Raw genomic sequence first — 25,635 nt, 5'->3', positions numbered from 1 at the left:
TTGGTGAGCGGAGAGTACCCAAAGCGGGTGCAACCCAGCTCGGGAGCCAGGCAGATGTAGGAAAGGGAAGAAGGTGGGGCTGGACTGACCTCTTGGGGTTCCTGCTGTGGCCTCTTTTCTGCTACCCTGCAAAGCTTGGGAGGCTGGCTCTCCCAGGTGTTACTGAATGGCAGGCAGTGTGCAGAGCCTCCAGGTGGAGGCCCTGCAGATTCTGCAGCAATAGAAGCGGTGTGGCAAGTATTGGCGAAAGCGTAAGAGTGATGAGAAAACAAAACCCTTTGTTGGGACTTCCCTGGTAGCACAGTGGTTAAGAATCACCTGCCAATGCAGGGGACACAGGTTCGATCCCTGGTCCGGGAAGATCCCACATGCAACTAAGCCCATGCGCCACAACTACGGAGCCTGTGCCCTAGAGCCTATGGGCCATAACTACTGAGCCCACGTGCCACAACTACTGAAGCCTGCGTGCTCTAGGGCCCCCATGTCGTAACTCCTGAGCCCGCATGCTGCAATTCCTGAACCCCGTGTGCCTAGAGCTTGTGCTCCACAACAAGAGAAGCCACTGCAATGAGAAGCCCGCGCACTGCAACAAAGTGTAGCCCCCGCTCGCCGCCAACTACAGAAAGCCCGTGCACAGAAACGAAGACCCAACGCAGCCAAAAATATAAATAAAAAGAAACTTAAAAAAAACAAAAACCAACCAAACAAAAACCCCTTTGTTTATTCAGCTAGTATATGATTTACAGTATTTTAGGTGGAATATTCACTTAGGAGCAACTGGCAGAAAAAAAAATGTTTTTTCCTAAGGTAATGTCAAAATTGGAGAAGTTTTTGCAAACTAGAAAACTTCAGTGATCATCAACCTAGGAGCAGATATCTTAAAAATCTGAAACAAATGTTTTTGTTTGGGATCAGACCTTAATCCTCACTCCACAAATGGGAGAGGCAACATTTAACAATGGCTTATTTTAATAAATGCTTCAAAGCAAATCAGAGCAGCTGTACTTTTATATTTTTCTCCCTTCTACCCTACATTGCAGAAAAGGTGGCAGAACTTACCCTTTTGTCTTGGAACCACCAAAACCAGTTTTTCTCCTCTTAGACCTTTGGGAGGCTGGCATCCTTTTCCTCTTTCTTTCATTTTTGGTTTTATTTGCAAAGTAGTGAGAAGATATGGGTGTTTCCTCATCCAGCTCCTCAGGGGCATTTCTTCCAGGGCCTCTGCTGCTGGAGGGGCTTCTCCGTGAGGAATCGCCCTCAGCTACAAATGGACAATGCAGACATTTACCGGTGATGCCACGCTGATCCAAGTGTGGTTATAGTCTACGCGGAGATACACAGCACAGGGGTGCAGTTCAGCCAAAGCCCAGCTGCTTTCCTGCAGCATCTTGCCACTTGGATTCAAACACCCCACAAGAACTGAGCACTTCTTTTATTTCACAAAGCCCCAAAGTAGTCAATGGCAATTTATTTTTAAAGAAAGGGGTTCAGAGTTCATTAAGAAAACGTGTGATGCTCTTTAACTTAACCAGAGACGTCAGGTTTTATTAGCTCACATTCTGTAACCCACGTCCCTGTTATTGTTTGGGCAATTAATCCTGTTAAGTTCTTTGAAAAGTATAAAGTGCTAAACAAAAGGCAATTTTATTTATAGTTTTACAGATGCTGAAAAAATAAGTCCAACATAAGGAAAACATAACTATGTCCTGCACCTCATCTTTGGGCGATAGTTACTTAGTAAATGGCTGTCAGAAAATTCTAGACCACATTTTACTCTTCTTTGCATAACAGTTGTGAACATTTCACATACTATGCAGGAAATGGGTCTGTATGAAAGCACACATTTGCAAAGAAGATGGTAATTTCCATAGGTATTTGCAATCCAAGGCTCACCCAAAGCATGAAATCTCCCTCTAGGTTAACAGTGACCAGGTCTTCATTTTCTGAAGATATTTCCTGGCTGGTCTGGTTCACCCTCAGGCTACCCTACCTTACTGCATGGTAGGAAGGGCACACGGGCAGACAGTGCAGCTCGGGTGAAGAGTGCTGTCATCCCAGCTGGGGGACTTTTGAGGAAATGAAAAGGCCTCACCACTTTTCACCTCGAAAATGGGTGCTGGGGAATTCCAGGGAGGTCCAGTGGTTAGGACTGGGCTCTCTCACTGCAGTGGGCCTGGGTTCAATCCCTGGTCAGGGAACTAAGCTCCCGCAAGCCACGTGGCATGGCCAAAAATAAAATTAAAAATAAATAAATATAAGGAAATAAAAATAAATAAAACAACAAAATAAAATCAGTGTTATAAGGACTGAATGACACAGAATAGGCAAAGCTCTTGGCCCTGTCCTCCCTCAGTAAGTGGGAGTGATCATGACCACACTGGGCTGTTTCCGCAGAGCAGCCCTACCTGACGTGGGCAAAAATCCCTATCCAAACAAGTTACTATACTAAACAAACATTAAGTTCCCACCAAGAGGTTAATGTATTTGAAGTAAGGATTTATGGAATAATTACCATACAGAGGAATTAACGAAAACCTGACTCTTCGGCGTTTTGTCAGTGGATAAAACACGACTGTGGAGAGACAGAACGTGAAATGCATGTTCACTCATGTCTCATCCTGCTACTCTGAGAAGGACCCCTCCCGTGGTCCGTTACAGAAACAGGGAAACATTTCACTTGGCTAGTCTGCATATGGCAATACACTGGAGGAGGGCACCCAACTCCTGCACCTGTATCTCCCACAATGAAATCTTTCTTTGTTCTCGATTTTCCCTGCGTCCATGCTTTCTATAGCTCAGTGTTGAGCTTCGTAATTAGAGGTGCTACATGACAGGCTTCCAGCAACCTTTGGGAACGTCTGCTAATGATGCACTCACTCGGGCAGATTCTTTCAGTGGCTAATAACAATAAGATTCTCCAGTAGTCCAATTACATGTTCATTTTCCCAAAACATTTAAACTCCACTCTTAAACTTTAGACATGCTTGCTAGATAACACCTCCCTTCCTCAGACATAGAAACTGAAAACCAAAGAGGCTATGGGTGGCCTGCCAAGGATTACAGAGTGAGATGGTGGCAGATATGTGATCTGCACCCAGGGCTCCAGATTCCTCAGGCACTTGCCTTAACAGAACGAGCAACTCCTGGGCCCAAAGGTCATCCTCTGGGTCCTGTTAGCAAGTTCAGTAACTGGTCTCCCCTGGGGGACCTGAGCACCGGTGTCCTCTAAGAGGTGCCTGGCACACCACTGGGGTCTGCTCTGAGAACCTGGATGTCAGTGTGACAAGGTGTAGGGACCATTAACACAAGCCAGAAACCACATGATTCTAATCCAGTGAGATGCATCGTTTAACATGAAAAGAGGCTTTCAGAAAACCCATATTTGGTTGTATACTGAACCTGGTAATGTCCACTCAGAATATTTCTGTAATATTGGAATCACTTCTGCACCATATTTTTCCAGTTTGTCTTCAGTAACACCATCAATTTGAAGCAAAACCTCAGGATCAGACGATAAAGATTCTGTGCATGGGCATAAAATTAGAAATTTAAATTACCACCCAGAGAAAACCCACTGAATTTATGCTCATTCACCCATTCAGCACGTTTGTTAAGTGCCAACTAACTGCAGAGCACCGGGTACATGGGTTGATTTTCTAAAAGGCAGTTAAATGCCGACAGAGGCAGCGCACAGGCCCAGAGGGCAGGAGCCCCTGGTCCAATCCCAGCGGCAAAGGTGCGTGGAGTCAGGGCCGAGAATGGGAGGGAGCATAGGACGTGGGGGGAAGCAGAGTGGGGGTTCCTGGGCAGTATGCCCCAGAGGTAACTGGACTTTGCTCTTGGCCCACTGTTCTCACAACCAAGACTTGTCTAGCTACAAGTATGGTGATGCTTGTTTGCAGAAAAGGCCCACATCTGTATTTCCAGCTCTGCCTTCTCCCCTGTACTCCACATTTGTATACCCTACTCAGTAAGGCCTTAACTGAATTCTTACTTCCCCCCCAACCCAAACCTGTTCTTCAGGTCTTTCTGCACGTGGGTGAAGCAAGTACTCTGCCTTTAACAAGTAGGCCATTAAGAGTCTTCTGTGTATGGCTTCCCTGGTGGTGCAGTGGTTAAGAATCCGCCTGCCAATGCAGGGGACAAGGGTTCGAGCCCTGGTCCAGGAAGATCCCACATGCTGCGGAGCAACTAAGCCCGTGCCTCACAACTACTGAGCCTGCGCTCTACAGTCCGTGAGCCACAACTACTGAGCCCACATGCTACAACTACTGAAGCCTGTGCACCTAGAGCCCGTGCTCCTCAACAAGAGAAGCCACTGCAATGAGAAGCCCATGCGCAACTGAGTAGCCCCCCCTCGCCACAACTAGAGAAAGCCCATGCACAGAACGAAGACCCAACACAGCCAAAAATAAATAAATTAAATAAATTTTAAAAAAGAGTCTTCTGTGTAGAGAAGGCACAACAGTCTTATAGCTAGACAAGCCTGTTATTTTTAAGATCACTCTGGCTGCTATACATGGGAAATGGATTGTAAGGGAAAGAGGGGAAACCAGAGCCTGGTGGAAGCCACTACAGGTGTGAGAGAGGATGCTGTGAACTAGCGGGTAGTAGTGGAGACAGAGAAGAAATAGATTCGGACATGTTTTGGAGGCGGGATCTGTAGGATTTATTGATGCACTGGCTATGGGCAGTGAGGGAGTAATAATTCCCACGTATCTGAGTTGAGCAAAGGGTGGATTTCAAATCCGTGATTGTAACATCATTTCTACTTTTAGAGAAAAAGAACAGACCTGTGGGACAGACCAGGAGGTTTATGGAAAGGGTTACTGTAAGATAAAGTGGGGGAGTCCCAGATCCCTGGGACTTCCCTGGCGGTCCAGTAATTAAGACCCCACGCTTCCACTGCAGGGGGTGTGGGTTCAATCCCTGGTCGGGGAACTAAGATCCTGTATGCTGTGAGGGTGTGGCCAAAAAATATAAATAAATAAAATAAAAAGAAATGCAGATTCCTGATAGAATTTGTACTTTACCTGGAGAGCTATTGGAATTTTAGCCAAGTATTTAGAAGATTAAAATGAATATCATGTTCACATCTGGAGATAAGGAGACCAGTTAGGAAACTTCACTAATAGCCTAGGAACAAAATACTACATTTCACTGTTTCTAAGATATACTCTTTTTTTTTTTTTGCGTTTTGGCATTCCTGAGGTCAAGAGGCGTCTTACAAGTGCTGACGGCCAAATGGCAGCTGTGCTGTCGCTGCATGCACACGTGAGAACTCAGTCATGGCTATCAGAGCTGCCGGCATGCCGACAGCGCCACTGCGGCGCTGGTTCCTCACATGCTGAATTGAACTGCACATGAAATGTGTTAGAAAAGACTAGACTGTGATCAGCATTGAGAAAATGATTGTGCACGCAGAAAAGCTCAGAAACGGAGTAACGGGGGATAAATTTGGCATTAACAAAGCAAATTGTATGTCCTGGAGGAAATGACAATTCCACAGTTTCTTGCAAGCAACAACCAAGTGCTTTACGTGACCTGAAGTAGATGAAGCAGTGTTACATTTGTGTTACTGAGAGACGTGCAGCCTCCCGCGGACACTTTCTGGTATCATCAAGAAAGTGTCACCATCAAATCAGAACGGGTGACAAGGATTTTGATTAAAATTTTGGGGAACAGAGTGGAGCATGCTAAAAAGGCTGTATCACTAACATTCCTGATGACATGAGGGAAAACAAAGACATGGACAACTGACTCAAAAAATAATTCAGGGCCTCCCTGGTGGCACAGTGGTTGAGAGTCCGCCTGCCGATGCAGGGGATACGGGTTCGTGCCCCGGTCTGGGAGGATCCCATATGCCGCGGAGCGGCTGGGCCCGTGAGCCATGGCCGCTGGGCCTGCGCATCCGGAGCCTGTGCTCCGCAACGGGAGAGGCCACAACAGTGAGAGGCCCGCATACCGCAAAAAGAAAAAAAAATAAAAAATAAAATAAAATAATAATTCAGAAGAGTCACGTTTTGAATGTGAATTTTTACAAGTACTTAAATCAATCTACTTTGATTGTATGCATTTTCCATATATGAACAGTTATATATGATAAAAATCTAAATAAAGTAAAAACAACTCTTTCAATAAAAGCACTGTGTCACAGTTTAATTAGTAGAATTTTTTCTTTCTCAATAGTCCATAAAATAACAATGTGGCATTTTAGAGTTGATGAAATACTGTAATGACCTATGGTGGCAGGAGTGGGAATGGAAGAGAGAGAAATGATGATTATGAGCTTTTATGAAGGAAGAGGGTGGAAGGAAATGTACACTAGTCAGTCAACCATGTGGCCAACTTATCTTCCAGGGACTCTACTATTAGAATTCTGGGTTGAGCTGTCTGAAGCCATGGAAATAACTCACGTCAGCAAGGATTTATCAAAAAATACTTAGACACAGCAGTGTGCTAGATCTGGATTCAGAGAAGCATAAAACAAAATCTCTTTTCAAAAGGAACTTAGCTCCACATTGCAAAGACGTGTACACACATAGTTAAACATCATAACGCAGGCAAATAATGCATACAAATTCATTAAGTAACATCTGGTGTTAGCGATTAGAATTATCCATATCCTAACATGCAGCATTAGACTGAAGTATAAGATTGAAATTATACCATATGTCTGAATAACAAAGTACTGTGTATATCTTAAAAAATATATTTTATCTCAAGAATGAGTTTAAACTGTTTTTCTGAGCTTTCAATTCAGAGATCAAAAAGACTGAGATATATTAATGCTCTTGATAAGTTCCTTAGCAAGATTAACTTTTAGCCTATTAATTTATGCCATGCAACAGAAGACTCACACACACCAACCTGCAAGCTTCTTGAGAGTGACAGTATTAAAAATATTAAAGTAATGGACACCAAAAACTTTTCCCAGAGATTTGCAGACTTCCGTAAGCTCTCCAAGACATTTCTTAACGATCTCTTCCCTCTGAGATACCTTTGTCACTAAAGCTTTTTGTTTTTTCACACTGCTGGAATTTTCCGTTTCCATAAAGTCTACCTTTGTGAGAGAAAATGAGAGCACAGGAATGAGTGTATTAAAGTGCACAGAGGCTTTATTTAATGCTTAATTACATTTTTGGGGGGGTACTTCTGTTATGCCAAGTAGATAGTAAGTCCCTTGGGAACAGGGCTGTATATTCTCCATCTTTATATTTCCTGTGCCAGCACAGACTAGCTTTCTGATAAATGTTTATTTAATGAATATACGATGATTTAATGATCTGACAACCAACCCATTCAATTCATTTTGACAGGTGTTACATTACTTGGGTTCAATTTTAAGGTCTCTTTCTAAATTAAGAAGAATAGAATATGTTCATATAGGACAGTATATATAAATTCAGTATCCATAAGCTTTGGAAGACACTTGAGTTTGCAGTAAAATAGTTCTGTCTACTCATTGTGAGATAATAAAATAAAATAAACATTTAAAATACCATACCTTTAAATGCCCATTTAGTACATGTTGGGCTTTATTTCCAGGCATCACATATGCAATTGGTTGATCATTGGCATTGATATATAAGTCTTCATCCAAAATCCTGTCAAGTATCAGCTTTTTAAAAAGTCTTTCAGCATTGTGTCTTGAATAAGCAGATCCCTTTCCAAATATTCCTGACTGAATTTTTGCACTCTTACTCCCTGGTAAGAAGGTAAGAGAAATTAGATTAGTAAATGTAGGTATATCATAATTCTAACAGAAGAGGCTAAAAAAGCCATTTATGGACAGGTCTGGGTAAATGAGATAGCTAAGCTCTTCTGCAGGAAAAGCCATGGCACAAATAGACACTTGTTTTCATGAACTAAGAATATTTGAGTAGAACGCTAAAATAATTGTATGTACTTCTCTTCATCTTTTTATAACGTGCATTGGCCCAAAATGGCAGCAAAATTAAGTTTATCATTTTAGCATGTTGCATGTACAGCTTATAAAATTATATTAGAGCAAACAAATCAAAGACAGTTCATATAAACCTTAATAGCTTCATATCACTGTTGCAGAACACTCCACAAGGCTGTGTACTTCCCTCCTCCTCCCACTAAGAGTCCCACCCCCAGGTGGATCCTTGGTTTTGCATCCACGCTGCACTAATGACTAATGTTTTCATCATAAACACAATTTAAAAAAAAATTTTTATTTATTTGTTTATTTATTTTTTTGGCTGCATTGGGTCTTTGTTGCTGGGCGTGGGCTTTCTCTAGTTGTAGCAAGCGGGGGCTACTCTTCCTTGTGTGCAGGCTTCTCATTGCAGTGACTTTTCTTATTGTGGAGCACAGGCTCTAGGCACATAGGCTTCAGCAGTTGTGGCACGTGGGCTCAGTAGTTGCAGCTCGGAGGCTCTAGAGTGCAGGCTCAGTAGTTGTGGCGCACGGGCTTAGTTGCTCCGCAGCATGTGGGATCTTCCTGGACCAGGGCTTGAACCCGTGTCCCCTGCACTGGCAGGCGGATTCTTAACCACTGTGCCACCAGGGAAGTCCCCCCTTTTATTTTTATTTATTGTACTTTTATTTTTACATCATCAAGATTAACATCTATATCTTGCCCTGTTCTCTAACCATGTTTAAGTCTATACATTGACTCTACTGTAGCTAATCAGCAACATTTATATTACAACAAGCTTCCTTCCCCACTTAGAACTCATGACTCTTGTGCAACTCTAAGGAGGATGTTCACTGTATTCAGACAAATGGATTATTTTTTTGCACATTTTATTAATTACTCAAAATCATGCAGCCATTTCCTTTGTTTTCTATTTGACCTTGCCTCTCTTTTATAATCTTTCCCTCGGAGTTTCTTTTTTTTTTAAAGATTTTTTTTTGCTGTGGGCCATTTTAAAAGTCTTTATTTAATTTGTTACAATATTGCTTCTGTTTTTTATGTTTCCGTTTTTTGGCCCCGAGGCATGTGGGATCTTAGGTCCCCGAACAGGGATTGAACCCGCACCCCCTGCATTGGAAGGCGAAGTCTTAACCACTGGACCACCAGGGAAGTCCCTCCCCAGGAGTTTCTAAGTGTCTTTCTCCTTTTGTTGTTGAGAAGTAACATTTGTGTTCTTTACTGTCATCAATAAAAAAATTCATTTCTTGTTCTTTCTCTATATTGCTTGGGACTTATTTTTCCCGACTTTCTGTTACAATTTGTACAGACTGCTTACTGGACCTGCTGCATAGCTGTGACTCTGGGATTTCTTCTCACTGGACCCATGGGTCAGTTCCTCTGTTTATGGTATACATCATATCACCTTCTTTGCCTTCTAGTCTCCAGGGCTACTGACATTAATCTGATGTCAGTTTGGTTTTGGTTTGCTTTTTATTTCCAAAGCTTTCTGGAGTATCTCTGATGGGGTCCAGAACATGCCACAGTGGCATAAAAATTATTTTGAGCAGAAGGTACCTGAATTTCTGAAATCCATCTGCCAAAAAGCAGAGACTCCCAAAAGAACTCAGTTGTCTTAAATCCCCTCCCCAGGAGCAACCAGAGAAAACTGACTCTTATCATTAGAGATGAGAAGTCTCCACACAACACTTAAACAGACACTGTCACAAAAAATGCCATGTCTCCCTGCTATCTTTCTCCTAAGGGTCCATTTATCTTTCCCTCAAATCATCTGTTTCCTCCTAACCCTTCCCCCGCCTCTACTTCCCCTATTAAAATGGTATATAAGCCTCAAATTCTAACTGCCCCTTTGAGTCACATTTTCTATGAACTCCCACACATACGTGATTAAATCTGTCTTTTCTCTTGCTAATGTCCCCAACAACTAAATATAACAGAGTGGAGAAAAAGTTTTTCTTCCCTAACATCACGTTACTCTTGGTATTCTTTTTTTGCGGTATGCGGGCCTCTCACTGTTGTGGCCTCTCCCATTGTGGAGCACAGGCTCCGGACGCGCAGGCTCAGCGGCCATGGCTCACGGGCCCAGCCGCTCCATGGCATGTGGGATCCTCCAGAACCGGGGCACGAACCTGCGTCCCCTGCATTAGCAGGCGGACTCTCAACCACTGCGCCACCAGGGAAGCCCTAACTGGGCATTTTTAAGAAAAATTTTGACCACGCCGCGTGGTCAAATAAGTAGTGTATTTGACCCTGGGGATAGAGATAATTTAGAAAATAAGCAATAGCTTTGGAGATATGGGAGGGGAAACTCCTGATTAGTATCTTCATAAAGACTTAAATAATAATAGAATGTTACAGGAAATAGAGAAAGAGCTGTTAAAAATGTTTAATGATTGACGCAAGTAAATTTAGTGGAAAGGTTGGAAGATAAAGTCAAGAAAATTTTCTTAAGACCTGAGCAAAAGGCTGTATGGAAAATGTGAGAGACAAAATATAGATCAATTCTTAGGAGATGTAAAATCTGACAAATAAAATTTTGAAATAGAAAGTAGAGAGAGGGAATTATCAAACCAATGATAAAAGAAAATGTCCCAGAATGGAAAAGAAAAAAAAAACCTTAATTAAAATGCCCACTTGGGGGCTTCCCTGGTGGCGCAGTTGTTGAGAGTCCGCCTGCCGATGCAGGGGATATGGGTTCGTGCCCCGGTCCGGGAAGATCCCGCATGCTGCGCAGCAGCTAGGCCCGTGAGCCATGGACACTGAGCCTGCACGTCCGGAGCCTGTTGCTCCTCAACGGGAGAGGCCACAACAGTGAGAGGCCCGCGTACCACAAAAAAAAAAAAAATGCCCACTTGGTGAGTTCCGTGTTAGTCTAGTGGCTAGGATTCAGTGTTTTCACTGCTGTGGCCTGGGTTCAGTCCCTGGTCAGGGAGCATTGCAAGATGGATTCTTAACCACTGGACCACCAGGGAAGTCCCCTTGATTGTCTATTTATATTTAGTCTTTAGGGACCAGGTTAAACTTTTTAGGTGGATTTCTTGTTATTTTATATCTAGGTCTATTTCCCCCTAAATTCCTCCCCTGAATGGGGATATCTAGTTACCAGGTTTGCTGTAGGGTAGGCCCCCAAATGCCACTTAGGGGAGGCCCCCAAATGCCACTTAGGGGCGCTGGCCCCCAGCTCAGCTGTCTCTCTACTCCTCAAGCAGTTTATCTTTGTTCTAGAATCAACTGCAGGCTGCTATTCCATGCAGTTCTTTTGTGAGCAGACTTTCTTTTAACCGTCCCCTCCTATTTTTGGCTCCTCTGCTTTTACTCCCACCCCCCAGGCCTCTGAGCTTCCAAGTCTGAGTCAGCCTGGTGATAATGGGGTTCTACCTGGTTGACAGCCCCTCTGCTATAACTTTCTCTACATTTATTGTGCATTGTGATTTACTGCATTTCATTCCATTTTTCAATATGCTTCCATCCATTTCGTCAAAGATTTTTAAAACCTCTAATCTGATGATGGTCTCTTTCAGGTTTTCTATGCTGTTATGGATTTAATCCTCATTTTATTTCCTTGTTACTATTTTAATGGGGCCTCAAGCGAAAAAAGAAGACAGATACTTATGCTCATGCTGCCATCCGGAACTGGAAGTCAGTCAAGGGGTAATTCTCCAGGGAAGTTATATTCCATTCACTCAGATGAAATGGTATAAACTTTATTATTTTCTTTTTTGTTTGTGGAAACTCATCTTAGTGACTTACATAAATTCTATAAAAATAATTGGTAATAATTCATAAAAACTGATTTTCTTTTGTTACTCAAAAAGGTTTTAGGGCTTCCCTGGTGGTGCAGTGGTTGAGAGTCCGCCTGCCAATGCAGGGGACACGGGTTCGTGCCCCGGTCCGGTAGGATCCTGCATGCCGCGGAGCGGCTGGGCCCGTGAGCCATGGCTGCTGAGCCTGCGCGTCTGGAGCCTGTGCTCCGCAATGGGAGAGGCCGCAACAGTGAGAGGCCCGCGTACCGCAAAAAATAAATAAATAAATAAATAAATAAATAAATAAATAAATAAATAAATAAATAAGGTTCTATTCTAAAACTCTTAGCTTCTATAAGAAAATAGAAGAGATTTTTTCTATGTACTTGTAATGAATTCTTTAGAGGTTCAACTTTTTTTTTTTTTTGGCTGTGCTGTGCAACTTGTGGGATCTTAGTTCCCTGACCAGGGATTGAACCTGCGCCCCCTGCAGTGGAAGTGCAGAGTTCTAACCACTGGACCACCAGGGAATTCCCTAGATGTTCCATTTTAATCGATGTAACTCAAACAATAAAACAGATGACTTACCCAAGAAAATGTCGACCAGCATATTCATAGTAAATCTCCCAGAAGGACCTACATGTTTTATATTTCTTGTTCCTTGTGATGAACTGTGTTCTTGAACAAATCTTACAATATGTTTTACATCATCTGTCACATCTCTTGTCTTATAATCCTATGAATAAAAAGAGATTACCTTTTGCTATAATTAAGATACCGATACCTAGATCGCTATGATTTAATATTAACTGTAACAGTCCCACAATAAACCATTTCCAGACTAAAACCAAGACCAAAAACCAAGGAAGTTTCAAATGTTCATTCTTTTCTAAGTTCTTATATTAACCTTGTGTCTAGAATAATTAGCACTCTACTATATCTATTTCATTTCTGTTTCACAGACAGTTACCTGAGAGCACTCTGTGGGTAGAAATATTCTTTTTCTTTCAAAACCCTTCATACCTCTTTTGGTCACTTACTGGATGGTGACCTTTAGGGATGAAAAACATTGTCCAACCATGCAGATGTATGAGTTCTGATCTCTTTTGGGTCTTTGGTGCCATAGTCAATCCTTTTTACCATCTCCGGTCAGTTCCCTTTCTCATTTCCCTCAGTTGTCTCCAAACTCTGCCTACCATTACTATGTGGTCTTTTGCTATCGTCTATCCTAGTTCTCTAACCTAGCAATACTAAGCACCTGCAGTTCTCAAAAGCTACATCGTGCTTTTGTGCCTCTGTATATGCAGTTCCTCTACCTTCTAATCCTTGTTCAACCACCACAATCCTGGAGACAAATAGGTTTCTTATCCTATACTAACAATTGGTAGTGATTCCGAGGCTCTACCTGGCATCATCACAAAAGAGTGCCCCATCATTCTCTCCAACATCATTCTTGCCTTAATTCTTGGTGACTAGTGTACAGAGATGATCCTCCCACACCTTGGCCTTTGGCAACTTGATCTCCTGTACTCCAGTGATCCTGTCCTCCAGATATGTCAGCCCCTCACTCCCATGCTCACACCCACTACCTAGCCTTACTAGTATCAGCAACCCTTTTGTTCTCTGACCGCTACCTCCTGCCTTTCTAACTCACGCCATCTAGTTTCTGACTCTAGCAATCCACTGGGACAGCCTATCCATTGATCCTCGTCCTCAGATGTTCAGCTTCAATTCCAGATCCGATCATTATAACATAACCTTTCATATACCTTCAACTCCCCTGCCCTTGGGTCACATTGTTTGACAAAACACATGAGATCCAGTTCTCCACCATTCCATGCCTACACCTGTGTAGCTGAACTTGGCAGGAGAAACACACACAACTATGCCGACTGTTTTCACTTTCAGTACAGGGCCACAAACCTCAAGTGGATCCTTAATGCTGCCAGGTAATCAATGACACATGCTTAGTCTATCTCTCCCCCATTCTCTTAGAATAGGAGTCAGCAAATTATGGCCCATGAGCTGTATACCTGTTTTTGTAAATCAAATTTTATTGGAACACAACTATGGAAAAATCGGTGTATTTATTGTAATTTATGTTTGCTTTTGGGCTAAAATAGCAGAATTGAGTAGTTGTGACAGAGACTGCCCACAAAGCCTGAAATGTTGGGTTGGCCAAAAAGTTCGTTTGGGTTTTTCCATGAGCTTATGGAAACCTGAATGAACTTTTTGGCCAAGCCAATATTTACCACCCTCTGGCCCTTTAAGATAGTTTGCTGACCCCATCTTAGATGACAATTTCACACTTCCTCCTTTCTCTTCAATCCCCACTCTTGTCCTTTGAGCTGACTACCTTGCTTCCTACTTTGCTGAGGAAACAATCGGAAGAGAGCTTTCAAAACTTCCTTCACTACATCCATCCCCAGCACCTGCCCCGCATTTTCTTCTTTCTTCCTGTTATTATAGACGAACTATCCAAGCTCCTGTCTAAGCCAGTCTTTGTCCTTCTGCACTAGCTCCCAAGCCCCCTTGCTTACTCAGGAACACTGCTTCAGCAATTCTTCTCTCTCCTCACACATCAATTTCCATGCTCCGTAGGTACGTTCCTATCAGCACACAAATATATTATTTCTCCTGTCTCTTCTTGACTCCACTTCCCCTGGCAGCTACGGTTTCATTTCTCTGTTCATCCCTGAAGCAACACTTGAAAGAATTCTCCATATGCACTGCCTCCAATTTTGTCCCTCTGCACTGAAACTGGTCAAGTCCAGGTCCCATATTTCCGCGGTGCTAAACCCAACGGTGACATCTCGGTCCTTATGGTACGTGGCTCAGCAGCAGCAGGCGACTAGGGAGCGCTCCCTCCTCCCTGATGCACTCCTACGCTTAGTTGCCTTGGTCTTCCTCCTACCTCACTTGTTCTCTTTCCTGGTCTCCTTTACTAGTTCTTCCTCTTCTCCTCAACCTCTTCAAGTCTCAGGGCTCAGTCTTTGGTTTTCTTCTCTTCTGTCTAAACTTATACCAGTGAAGATTTCATCTGCTTTCATGACTTCAAATTCAACTATATGCCAACCACTCCCAGAGTTATGGTACCACCAGCCTCTCTTCAGAATCGCTGGATCCAAGACATATCTAACTCACTACACCCCAGACCAAACCCCTGATCTTCCCTGCCAGCCTTCCCCGAACGTCTCGGCTGAGGGCTGCTCCACTCTTCCAGTTTCTCAGCCCTCCAGGCACCGTTCTGGCTGGCCTCACCTCTCCCCCTGGGCAGGCACGTGAGCTCCCTCACTACCCCTCAAAGGCACAGGCATGCCCCCCACGTCAGGGCCTCTGGCCAATATCCGTATTTGAGAGCTGCTCAGCTAACTCCTTTCTTCAAGTCTTCGCTCAGGTCTCATCTTTGCAGTAAGACTTCCCTGGGCCACTGCATCCTGCACCCCATTCATCATTCCTGACTCCTTACACCGCTGTACTTTTCATCAAAGTTCTTTCCTCTTAACATGTACTTATAATGTATGTTGTCTTTATTCAGCCTCCCTCTGCTAGAATGTAAGCTCCACAAGAGTAGGGATCTTTATATTTTGTTCAGTGATGTATCCCAAACTCCTAGAACATTGCCTATCACAGAGCAGGCATTCAACAAATATTTGTTGAATGAGTGAACTGATTAGCAATGTCTACAGAGTGGGGTGGGGTGGGTTGAGATGGCCATAAATCCACAGACTCCACCCCAAGAGAGAGTAAATCACCCTCTGCTTGGCTAGCGTTGCCTACGGTATCACAGTGATATGAACACATACATGTCTGTCTCCCCTCCTGTCTGTGAATTGGCCTATATCATGTTCATATGTGAATCCCCAGCACCTTGCACAGATATTTCAAATAATATATCAACTGTGAAAATGCTCTGTAAACTGTGAAGTACAGTAGACATTAAAACATAGAATTACCATGATAGGTACAATACAGTACCTAACGATTGAATTTAACAACCTCCCAAAGTTATGTTTAGGACAGATGATAGCAAATTCATCCTGAAGCTACTGCCCTTACTCTTTACAGTTTTTTTAAAAACCAGTTTACAGCGTAATCTAATTGATCTGAATTCAAACACACAGTACACTAGTTATAACCCTTTTGAGAATGAAGATGTTTAAATATAATTAGAGTTGAATGTAAAATATTCTACCTGCCCATGTTGGATCTTTTTGGGTATTTACAGATTAATGATATTTCTTAAATATCCTATAACCACCAAAACAGGTCCAGTATATATTTTTAACAGGCTTCTAGTTCTATGGATATTCCATAGAAATACTATTAAAATGTTTCTATTCCCAATTAACATGGGGAGGAAGCCATCGTCCCCTTGTTAAAATCCCTAGGGCCCACTTACTGCAATCTAACTTGTATCTAACTTTTCTAAATTAAGAGAAGAAAAAAAAAATCTTTGCAAGTTCCTTATCACAAAGAATTTAAAACTTTCTTATTTTACCTTTGTTTTACAGCAATTATCACAAGAAACATCTGGGTATTTCTTACAAAAATAAGGATTAAATCCATTTTCGCCAAAGTAAGCCAAAAGCTGTATTCTCCTGCATTCTGTTATATTTTCGCAGTAATGTACCATACTATACAAATTATTGAAGTGAGTCTCTTTCGTATGATGGTTTCCATCTTTTTCCACTAAAAGAGATGAAGAACATAGTAAACATACTTATTACAGTAGAAAAATAGAAAAGAATATCACAGAAATATTTAGAATAGGTTCATATAACTTTAAATATTAAATGAAATAAAATTATTCATAGCATTATATATCAACATGACATGAATCTACATAATTAACTGAATATTTATGTTAATCTTCAAGATTGTAGTTTTGCAGGAATAAACATAGGTTGTCAGGAGTAGCTGAAAAAATTGTGCAACTCTTCATTATTCCCAATGATAAATATCTGAATTATATTTACTATATTTATCAGACAAGGATATACTGAACCCAGCATTCAAAGTAAGCAGAGCATGGAGCCATGGCAGTGGGCTGTGCATCTCCCTGAGTATCTGAGATCAAAGTGGTTAAGCCAGTGGTTCTGAAACTATGTACCAAGGACCCCCCAGGGCTGGGGCGGGTGCTGCAATGAACTCACAGGGGTGCTGGCAGGTGTTTTAAATTTAAGGGAAACAGCAACACCTGACATCTGTTGAACACCACACAAGCAACTAGTTGGAGGTAGTTTATGATGTGCTACTTTCCTTCTAATGACATTGTGAAGCTGAAATTTTGGCAGTTGCTATGATAAAAATAAGTACCTCCAAAAAATCAATGTGAAACAGGAAATAAGGGTGGCAGTGTCCAATCTGATTCCAAGGTCTGAGAACAACATGTACATACTTTTCATTTGTAAGCAATTGTTGTTAGTTAAAAATGAAATAAAAATTTTTTTTCTGGTTTATGAGTATTATTTTTTTTTAATGGTTGCTAAGTGTTTAGCACTTAAATACTAAATTATTTGGACCTAACTTAATATAGGTTGAGCTTAAAAACACAAATGGACACACTAAGTTTAAAAGTTTCATTTTTGCACTGAGAATTATCTTGGTATAGTGCAAGGGACATGGACTTTGCAATCAGATGAACCTGGATTCCATCAGGGCTCTGCCACTTACCTAGCTCTGTATCTCATTTTCCTCTTCTGTAAAATGAGGAGAATAATAGTAGTATCTTTTAGGGTTGTTGTGAAGATTAAATGAAGTGATACACGTAAAGCATTTAACATAGCAGCATATAATAAGTGCTAAGGAAACTTTATCATCATTATCACTACCCTTCCCCTTACAGCTGCTGCTCTTGGGGGCAAGTTACAAAACCTTTCTGAAGCTCACTTTTCTCATGGGACTATCTCAAAAGCTAGTGGTTACAAACAAATAAGGTAAACATTACTTGGCACAGAGCTTGGTAAGTGCCATTTCCCGTGCTCGGTATCTCTGCCAGAGTTCATTCAAAAGTGGTCTCAAAACAGGCAATTTTACTTATTTATCTATTAGAAGGGGACTGGTTCAATAAACATGGAATACCATACTATGGAATTCTATGTAGTCAAGCTATGTGTACTAGTTGGAGTCATAATTACACCCTAGTGTTGACTGGAAAAAAAATCAGGTCAACATATATATATTAAAAAAGCACATTTATATAATAACTGTAAATAGAGTATAACCTTTAAAAATTGTGAATCACTACGTTGTACACCTGAAATTTATATAATACTGTAAATCAACTACATCTTAGGGAAAAAAAGCACATATAATGGAATCGCATTTATACTGTAAAAAATCTGCATTTGGGAAAGGTAAATATCAAATATAAGATATTGCATAACTCCAATGAAGAGATAAAGGGATGAGATAGGAGAGGGCTATGTAGGGGTTTTATTTCCTAACCTGGACAGTGGTACGTGACAGTTCATTATTTTTTTCCATTTTACCTTTCTGCATGCTTGAAATATGTTATATACAAGGATGCATGCAGAAATTGGGCCTGGAAGAATACAAAGGAAATCAGTAACTGGAGTTATTTCTTAGGGCAGGACTGCATACGAGGCATGATTTGGAAATTTTTCAGTCTTCAACACATCTGTATCATTTGAATTTTACATAACAAGCATGTAATACTTTTATCGTAAACATGAACTAAAATAAAACTTCCATATCTATCTAAGTGCCTCTATTTTAAGGAAAACTGGACCCAAAACACCACAACTGCAGGGGTAGATGACAATCACGAGACCGAGGAGGACAGCATGTGTCCCCGATGGAGCTCAGCTTACTTAGTATAAGCCTCTTCAGTCTGGTCACATCGTGGTAGGTATAGAAGAGCAGGCAGTGAGAGATTTCCCCATCTCTTCCAGCTCTGCCAGATTCTTGGTAGTAACCCTCCATGGATTTAGGGAGGGATGCATGGATCACAAATCGCACATCAGGTTTGTCAATCCCCATTCCAAATGCAATCGTCGCACAGATAACCTGATGTAAAAGCAAAAGCCTATTAGGCTCATAATGCATTTAAAGGAACATTTTTTCAATCAATCAATCAATCAATCAATTAATTTTTGGCTGCATTAGGTCTTCGTTGCTGCGCGCGGGCTTTTTCTTTAGTTGCGTTGAGCAGGGGCTACTCTTCGTTGTGGTGCATGGGCTTCTCGTTGTGGTGGCTTCTCTTGTTGCGGAGCACGGGCTCTAGGCACACAGGCTTCAGTAGTTGTGGCTCACGGGCTCTAGAGCACAGGCTCAATAGTTGTGGTGCACGGGCTTAGTTGCAACGCGGCATGTGGGATCTTTCCGGACCAGGGCTCGAACCAGTGTCCCCTGCACTGGCAGGCGGATTCTTAACCACTGCACCACCAGGGAAGCCCTAAAGGAACATTTTAATAATAGATGCTTCTAGAAGCTTTATTTTCTATTTTACTTTAAAATGTACTCTATATAAGAGTCTAATATCTTAACTTGGTTCCATTATTTAGCATGACTAATACGAGATTTTCATATTGATAATTTGCAGTTCTATTCAGACCCAAGAAAGTAAAGAGAAGCTCCGTGTGGCAGGCACTTGCTTGTGTGATTTGGTGCTATCACCAAGGGAGCCAGGATCAGCAGTAGTTGCCTCCTGATGTGTTACCACTGTTTGCTCTCGTATGTTTTTGATATGGAGGTGTGGGGGTGTGGCTCACCCAGCCATGATATCCCTGTTGCCCTGGTAACTGTGTTTCTCAGGAGCTCTGGCTGTTCCCAGGGCTTGGGCTTTTAGAGGTCACTGCTCCTAGATTTTCCAATGATTCAGGAACAGTGGCATTCTCACCTGCTCCAGGTGAAAATTTACTATCCAGTTTTCCAGTGGGAGCAAGTGATCACACACCAGCTCCTCTTATTCATCAGCTAATTTCAGAGTCAAAACTTGTGAAAATTTTATTGGAACTCGTGGGCAAAAGTCTGAGAGTTGCTTATACTAGGGGGAAAAAAAGGCTGGAGACCGTGGATCTTGGCCTATGCAAATTACTCACTGGAAGCAAGGTGATAGCTAAATTTCAGGAGCTTGATATATCAGTTTTTAGTAAAAAATCTCTTTCAAGCCTATCCATTTCAGTGGCAAATTTAGGACCTATAACCCAGCCAAAAATATTATATCTCCAGGCAAAATTACATTATACAAATAAAGCTGCAAGCCTTTTTTTACCACCTAAAAAAATGAATTGCTACTTCAAAAATAGTATTTCAAAAGCACTGGACGATCTGGCAGCCAGACTGAGGCTAACGACATGATTTCAGTAACTGTAAGTACCACAGCTAGGAACTGCACGCCATGGATGGCAGACGGGGGTGCTCATCAACGCTGGAGATGCTGGTGGCCTGTACTTTAGGTCAGCCATCCGTCTAAATTTATGGCACTGCAATCAAAGGCGAATCTCCTTGGAAAGAGAAAGTCTACTGTAGTCTCTAGCGGTGGGAGAGCAGGTGGAGAGGCTGTAAAGCAAGGTGAGTCAGCCTACAGGCGTACAGGTTTCCAAGAAGCCTGGGTGCATCTCCCAAGGTCGGGTGAGCACAGGGCTGTGAGGGAGGCTGCAGGCTCATGAGGTGACTATGACACCAATGCCTTCTGAGACTCTTTATTTCTTATAATTGGGAACACTGGCTTTGTGCAGTTGTTAATTCCTTCTTTATTTCTGTGTTGCTTTTAAAACTTCAGGCTAGGGCTTCCCTGGTGGCGCAGTGGTTGAGAGTCTGCCTGCCGATGCAGGGGACACGGGTTCGTGCCCCGGTCCGGGAAGATCTCACATGCCGTGGAGCGGCTGGGCCTGTGAGCCATGGCCTCTGAGCCTGCGCATCCGGAGCCTGTGCTCCACAACAGGAGAGGCCACGACAGCGAGAGGCCCACGTACCGCAAAACCAAACAAAACAAACAAACAAAAACTTCAGGCTAGGGACTTCCCTGGTGGCACAGTGGTTAAGAACCCGCCTGTCAACGCAGGGGACATGGGTACGAGCCCTGGTCCGGGAAGATCCCACATGCCGCAGAGCAACTAAGCCTGTGCACCACAACTACTGAGCCCACGCGCCACAACTACTGAAGCCTGCACACCTAGAGCCTGTGCTCCGCAACAAGAGAAGCCACCACACCGCAACGAAGAGTAGCCCCCGCTTGCCGCAACTAGAGAAAGCCCACGCGCAGCAACGAAGACCCAATGCAGACAAAAAAGAAAAACCCAAAAAACAAAAAAACTTCAGGCTACCATCATATCTTTGTGAAGAAAAACAACCAAGTTTTATTCTATCCCATAAATCTAGTAAGATCAAGGCTGTCCAGTTGGTTATATTATTATACCTTGACTGTGAGGATTAGCTGCTCTGAGAGCAGAAACAATTAGATTAAAAAAAAAAGCTCACCAACTGAAAAAACTATATATTTGATCAAAGTGTTTTATATATAAAAATATGTATACATGTATGTATGTATGTTATAGAATACACTATATATGAAGAATTAAAGAACTTTAAAAAATTGGCTTTCTTTTTAGTTTTCTATTCAATTTTTTTATGGTTGAGATTACACACTTTTTTTAAAAAAATTTATTTATTTATTATTTTTGGCTCTTTTGGGTCTTTATTGCTGCAATCGGGCTTTCTCTAATTGCGGCGAGAGGGGGCTACTCTTTGTTGCAGTGCGCTGGCTTCTCTTGTTGTGGAGCACAGGCTCTAGGCGCACGGGCTTCAGTGGTTGTGGCGCGTGGGCTCTAGAGCACAGGGCTCGGTAGTTGTGGTGCATGGGCTTAGTTGCTCCGCGGCATGTGGGATCTTCCTGGACCAGGGCTCAAACCCGTGTCCCCTGCATTGGCAGGCGGATTCTTTTTTTTTTTTTTTTTTTTTTTTTGCGGTACGTGGGCCTCTCACTGCTGTGGCCTCTCCCATTGCAGAGCACAGGCTTCAGACATGCAGGCTCAGCGGCCATGGCTCACGGGCCCAGCCACTCCGCGGCATGTGGGATCTTCCCGGACTGGGGCACGAACCCACGTCCCCTGCATCAGCAGGCGGACTCTCAACCACTGTGCCACCAGGGAAGCCCTGGCAGGCGGATTCTTAACCACTGCACCACCAGGGAAGCCTGAGATTACACACTTTTGAATTATATTTTTCCTTACATTTATCCATCATTAACATTTGAACATTTTCATATCATTAAAAAATTCTTCATAAACCATCTTTTAATGGCAGGGATGTACCATAATGTAACCAATCATGCTCTCAGGACATTTAAGCTATTTACTATTAAAAATAACACTGATGTAAATTCCACACCCATGTTTCAGATTTGAGGCTCTTAAATATGGTCTACCACATTGTTTTCCAGAAAGGTTCTCATGAGTACTACAGGAAATCGTCTCTGACAACACTGTCCCTGACAGTTAATAAAAGTTTGCTAATACAAGAGGTAAACATGATCTCACTGTTTTAAATTTTAATTCCTTTGATTATTAGCAAAATTGCACTTAAAAAATTTGTATTTAGCCCTCTGTAGTTCCTCCTTTCCAACAGTTTCTTGATAGTCTTGCGTAATTTACTATTTGAGACTCATGTTTTTCTTCTCACATTTTTACAAGCTCTTCATTATGTTTTATTTGAGGAAGCTATAGTTCCCATTTTGCTGTTGCCTTTAATTTTTGTTTTACAGATATAGAAGTGTTTAGTTGTTTAGGTTTTTAATCATTTCTAGCAATTACTTCCTTTTGGGCTGTTTTTAAGCTTAGGTTCTCTTTCACTCAGCATGCATACATTTAAAAATATCTGTACCTTTATTTACCTATAATTAACTTTGATATGAGGACTCAGAACAATTCTCCCCATCAGGTAACCAGTACCACTAGTTGAATAATCTTCCTTTCCTAATTAATTTTAAATGCCTTCCTTATCATATATTGTTTTTACCTGTTTTCCAGTCGATTTCTGGATTTCTGTTCCATTGATCTTTAACATATTGCAAAGCCAGTGTTCATGTGTTATTATTTTCTTGCCAAATTCTTTTGATTATTTTCACTTGAATATTCTTCCAGGCAAACTTTGGGAAAAGTTTATCAAAGGAAGAAAACACTGCAATTTTGATTAGCTACATATTAATTTGGGAAGAATGCCTTCTACAGTTATATCAGTGAAAATAAACCAGCATTTTACATATTTGAAAAACCTTTCTATTGTTTCTGACATAAATGACAATGAGCTGGCGTGAAACTCTTCAGTCCCAGCCTTCCCTCTTCTGATTCTGGAGATAGTTTACTTCTGTTTTTTTAATTTAGTGTAACTGTCTCAGGCATGTCTATTACTCGTTCTTTTTTTAATTTTAATTTAATTTATTTATTGATTGATTTTTGGCTGCGTTGGGTCTTTGTTGCCGTGCATAGGCTTTCTCTAGTTGCAGCAAGCGAGGTCTACACTTCATTGCGGTGCGTGGGTTTCTCATTGCAGTGGCTTCTCTTGTTGTGGAGCATGGGCTCTAGGCACGTGGGCTTCAGTAGTTGCAGCACGTGGGCTCTGTAGTTGTGGCTCGCGGGCTCTACAGCACAGGCTCGCTATTTGTGGCACACGGGCTTAGCTGCTCCGCGGCATGTGGGATATTCCTGGACCAGGGATCGAACCCGTGTCCCCTGCACTGGCAGGCGGATTCTTAACCACGGTGCCACCAGGGAAGTCCCTCTCGTTCTTTGTTGAGTAACCTATTTCTTTATCGTCATGAATACAATTTCTTATAACTGTAAATCAAACAAAATGTTCTGAACTATGTCTACATGTAAGTTTTTCCCCAGTGATCTTGAGATAACTCTTAAATTTGTTACATATTTGTTATGTATTTATTTATAATACATTTGACTACTCTATCGATCTCAACTATCCCTATTTCTTTTTTGGGTATACTTATTCTTAGGCTGAACCCCTACTCTCCCAGCTACCAATAATTTTTTTGTTTTTTTCCATTCAATTTTCATGTTTTTTTTCCCTTCACATTCTCAAGTTATTCACTACATCACTGATTCAAATGCCTGCATGGAATTGAACCGTTTGTGTTTTGATATATAATTCTATTTGTTTTGTTTTTCTTGTATTTTCTTATCTGGATAAACTGACTTTTTATTTATCCCTTCATCTCAGCCTCTTCATAACATCTTCTTATGGCAAACTGTTTCTAGTTCATATAAGTCAAGTCTTCTTAAATCTTTCTGAGGATATTAAGCCGATATCCTCTAAGATTTCCTTTTGTTTTCCCTCAGGAAATAATTTTGGGAGATACTTTTCCTTCTGAATCTTCACGGTAATGATTTCTTTTTTTGTGCGCTGAAAACTTCATAGGCTACAAAAAAATTATTAGTCATTCTCCTCAAATTCATCCTTGTATGCAGAGAGATCTATCTAAGTTTCATATTTGCCACAGTATGGGATGCCCTAGAATGTTCTTGCTTCCTTCTTGATCTACATGGGTGATAAATTTATCCTCTCAGAAGCAGATGCTCAACATCACTAGTTTTTAGGGAATGCAAACAAAAATCACGAGATACCACTTTACATACACTAGGATGGATATAGTAAAAAAAGACAGTAATAAGTGTTGGTGAGATGGAGACACTGGAAGCTCATACATTGCTGGTAGGAATGCAAAATTTTGTAGCTGCTTTGCAAAACAGCTTGGCAGTTCCTCAAAGAGTTAAACAGAGTTTCCATATGACTGAGCAATTCCAATCTTCCATCTACCCAAGAGAACTGAAAACAAGTTCACACAAAAACCTGTACAGAAATGTTCACAGACGCATTATTCACAATAGTCAAAAAGTGGATACAGGGACTTCCCTGGTGGCGCAGTGGTTTAGACTCCGTCTGCCAATGCAGGGGACAAGGGTTCGAGCCCTGGTCTGGGAAGATCCCACATGCTGCAGAGCAACTAAGCCAGCGTGCTACAACTACTGAACCTGCGCTCTAGAGCCCGTGAGCCACAGCTACTGAACCTGCGCGCCTAGAGCCTGTGCTCCACAGCAAGAGAAGCCACTGCAATAAGAAGCCCGCGCACTGCAATGAAGAGTAGCCCCCGCTCGCTGCAACTAGAGAAAGCCCGCATGCAGCAACAAAGACCCAAAGCAGCAAAAAAAAAAAAAAAAAAAAAAAGTGGATACAACCCAAACGTCTACCAACTGATGAATGGATAACAAACTGTGGTACTTCCATACAATGGGATATTATCCAGCCACAAAAAAGAGTGACATACTGATACATGCTACAATATGGATAAATCTTGAAAACATGCTAATAAGTAAGAGAAATCAGTCACAGAAGAACACATATTGTATGATTCCATTTATATGAAATGTCCAGAATAGGAAACTCTATAGAGACAGATTAGTAGTAGTTAATAGATTAGTGGTTGCCAAGGACCGGGTGTTAGGGGAGTGAGAAGTGACTGCTAGTAGATACAGGGTTTCTTTCTGGGATGATGAAATGTTCTGGAATCAGACAGTGGTGATGGTTGCACGACCTTGTGAATGTACTAAACTCCACTGACTTGTAAACTTTGGAAGGGGGAATTGTATGGTATGTGAATTACATCTCAATAAAAAGTTTTTTTGATTTAAGAAAGAAAAAGCAGTTTCCCTGGTGGCGCAGTGGTTAAGAATCCACCTGCCAATGCAGGGGACATGGGTTTGAGCCCTGGTCCAGGAAGATCCCACATGCCGCGGAGCAACTAAGCCCATGCACCACAACTACTGAGCCTGCAGTCTACAGCCCACGAGCCACGACTACTGAGCCTGTGCGCCACAACTACTGAGCTCATGTGCCACAACTACTGAAGCCCGTGCACCTAGAGCCCATGCTCCACAACAAGAGAAGCCACTGCAGTGAGAAGCCCAAGCACCGCAACGAAGAGTAGCCTCTGCTCACCACAACTAGAGAAAG

General features: G+C 42.0%; 1 protein-coding gene across 10 annotated transcripts in view; it reads right to left on the bottom strand.

Annotated features, from left to right (window-relative positions):
* BLM (BLM RecQ like helicase) overlaps nt 1–25,635 on the bottom strand; it is a 110,825-nt gene that overhangs the window by 25,662 nt on the left and 59,528 nt on the right. For all 10 annotated transcript variants that reach the window (XR_014293657.1, XR_014293658.1, XR_014293659.1 and 7 more), the window contains 7 exons: nt 18,483–18,678; nt 16,148–16,338; nt 12,235–12,382; nt 7,508–7,707; nt 6,871–7,063; nt 3,400–3,522; nt 1,060–1,261 (listed from right to left, as the gene is read on the bottom strand). Coding sequence is in view for 1 of the 10 variants with exons in the window: in XM_082616834.1 (XP_082472960.1) it covers nt 1,060–1,261; nt 3,400–3,522; nt 6,871–7,063; nt 7,508–7,707; nt 12,235–12,382; nt 16,148–16,338; nt 18,483–18,678 (1,253 nt within the window). In the remaining 9 variants the exon portion in view is untranslated. The remainder of the gene's footprint in view (nt 1–1,059; nt 1,262–3,399; nt 3,523–6,870; nt 7,064–7,507; nt 7,708–12,234; nt 12,383–16,147; nt 16,339–18,482; nt 18,679–25,635) is intronic.

Source organism: Mesoplodon mirus (assembly GCF_964341445.2).
Source record: "Mesoplodon mirus genome assembly, chromosome: 4".
Taxonomy (NCBI): domain Eukaryota; kingdom Metazoa; phylum Chordata; class Mammalia; order Artiodactyla; family Ziphiidae; genus Mesoplodon; species Mesoplodon mirus.
The sequence above is the reverse complement of the archived record's forward strand: the minus strand, read 5'-3'. Positions and strand labels throughout refer to the sequence as shown.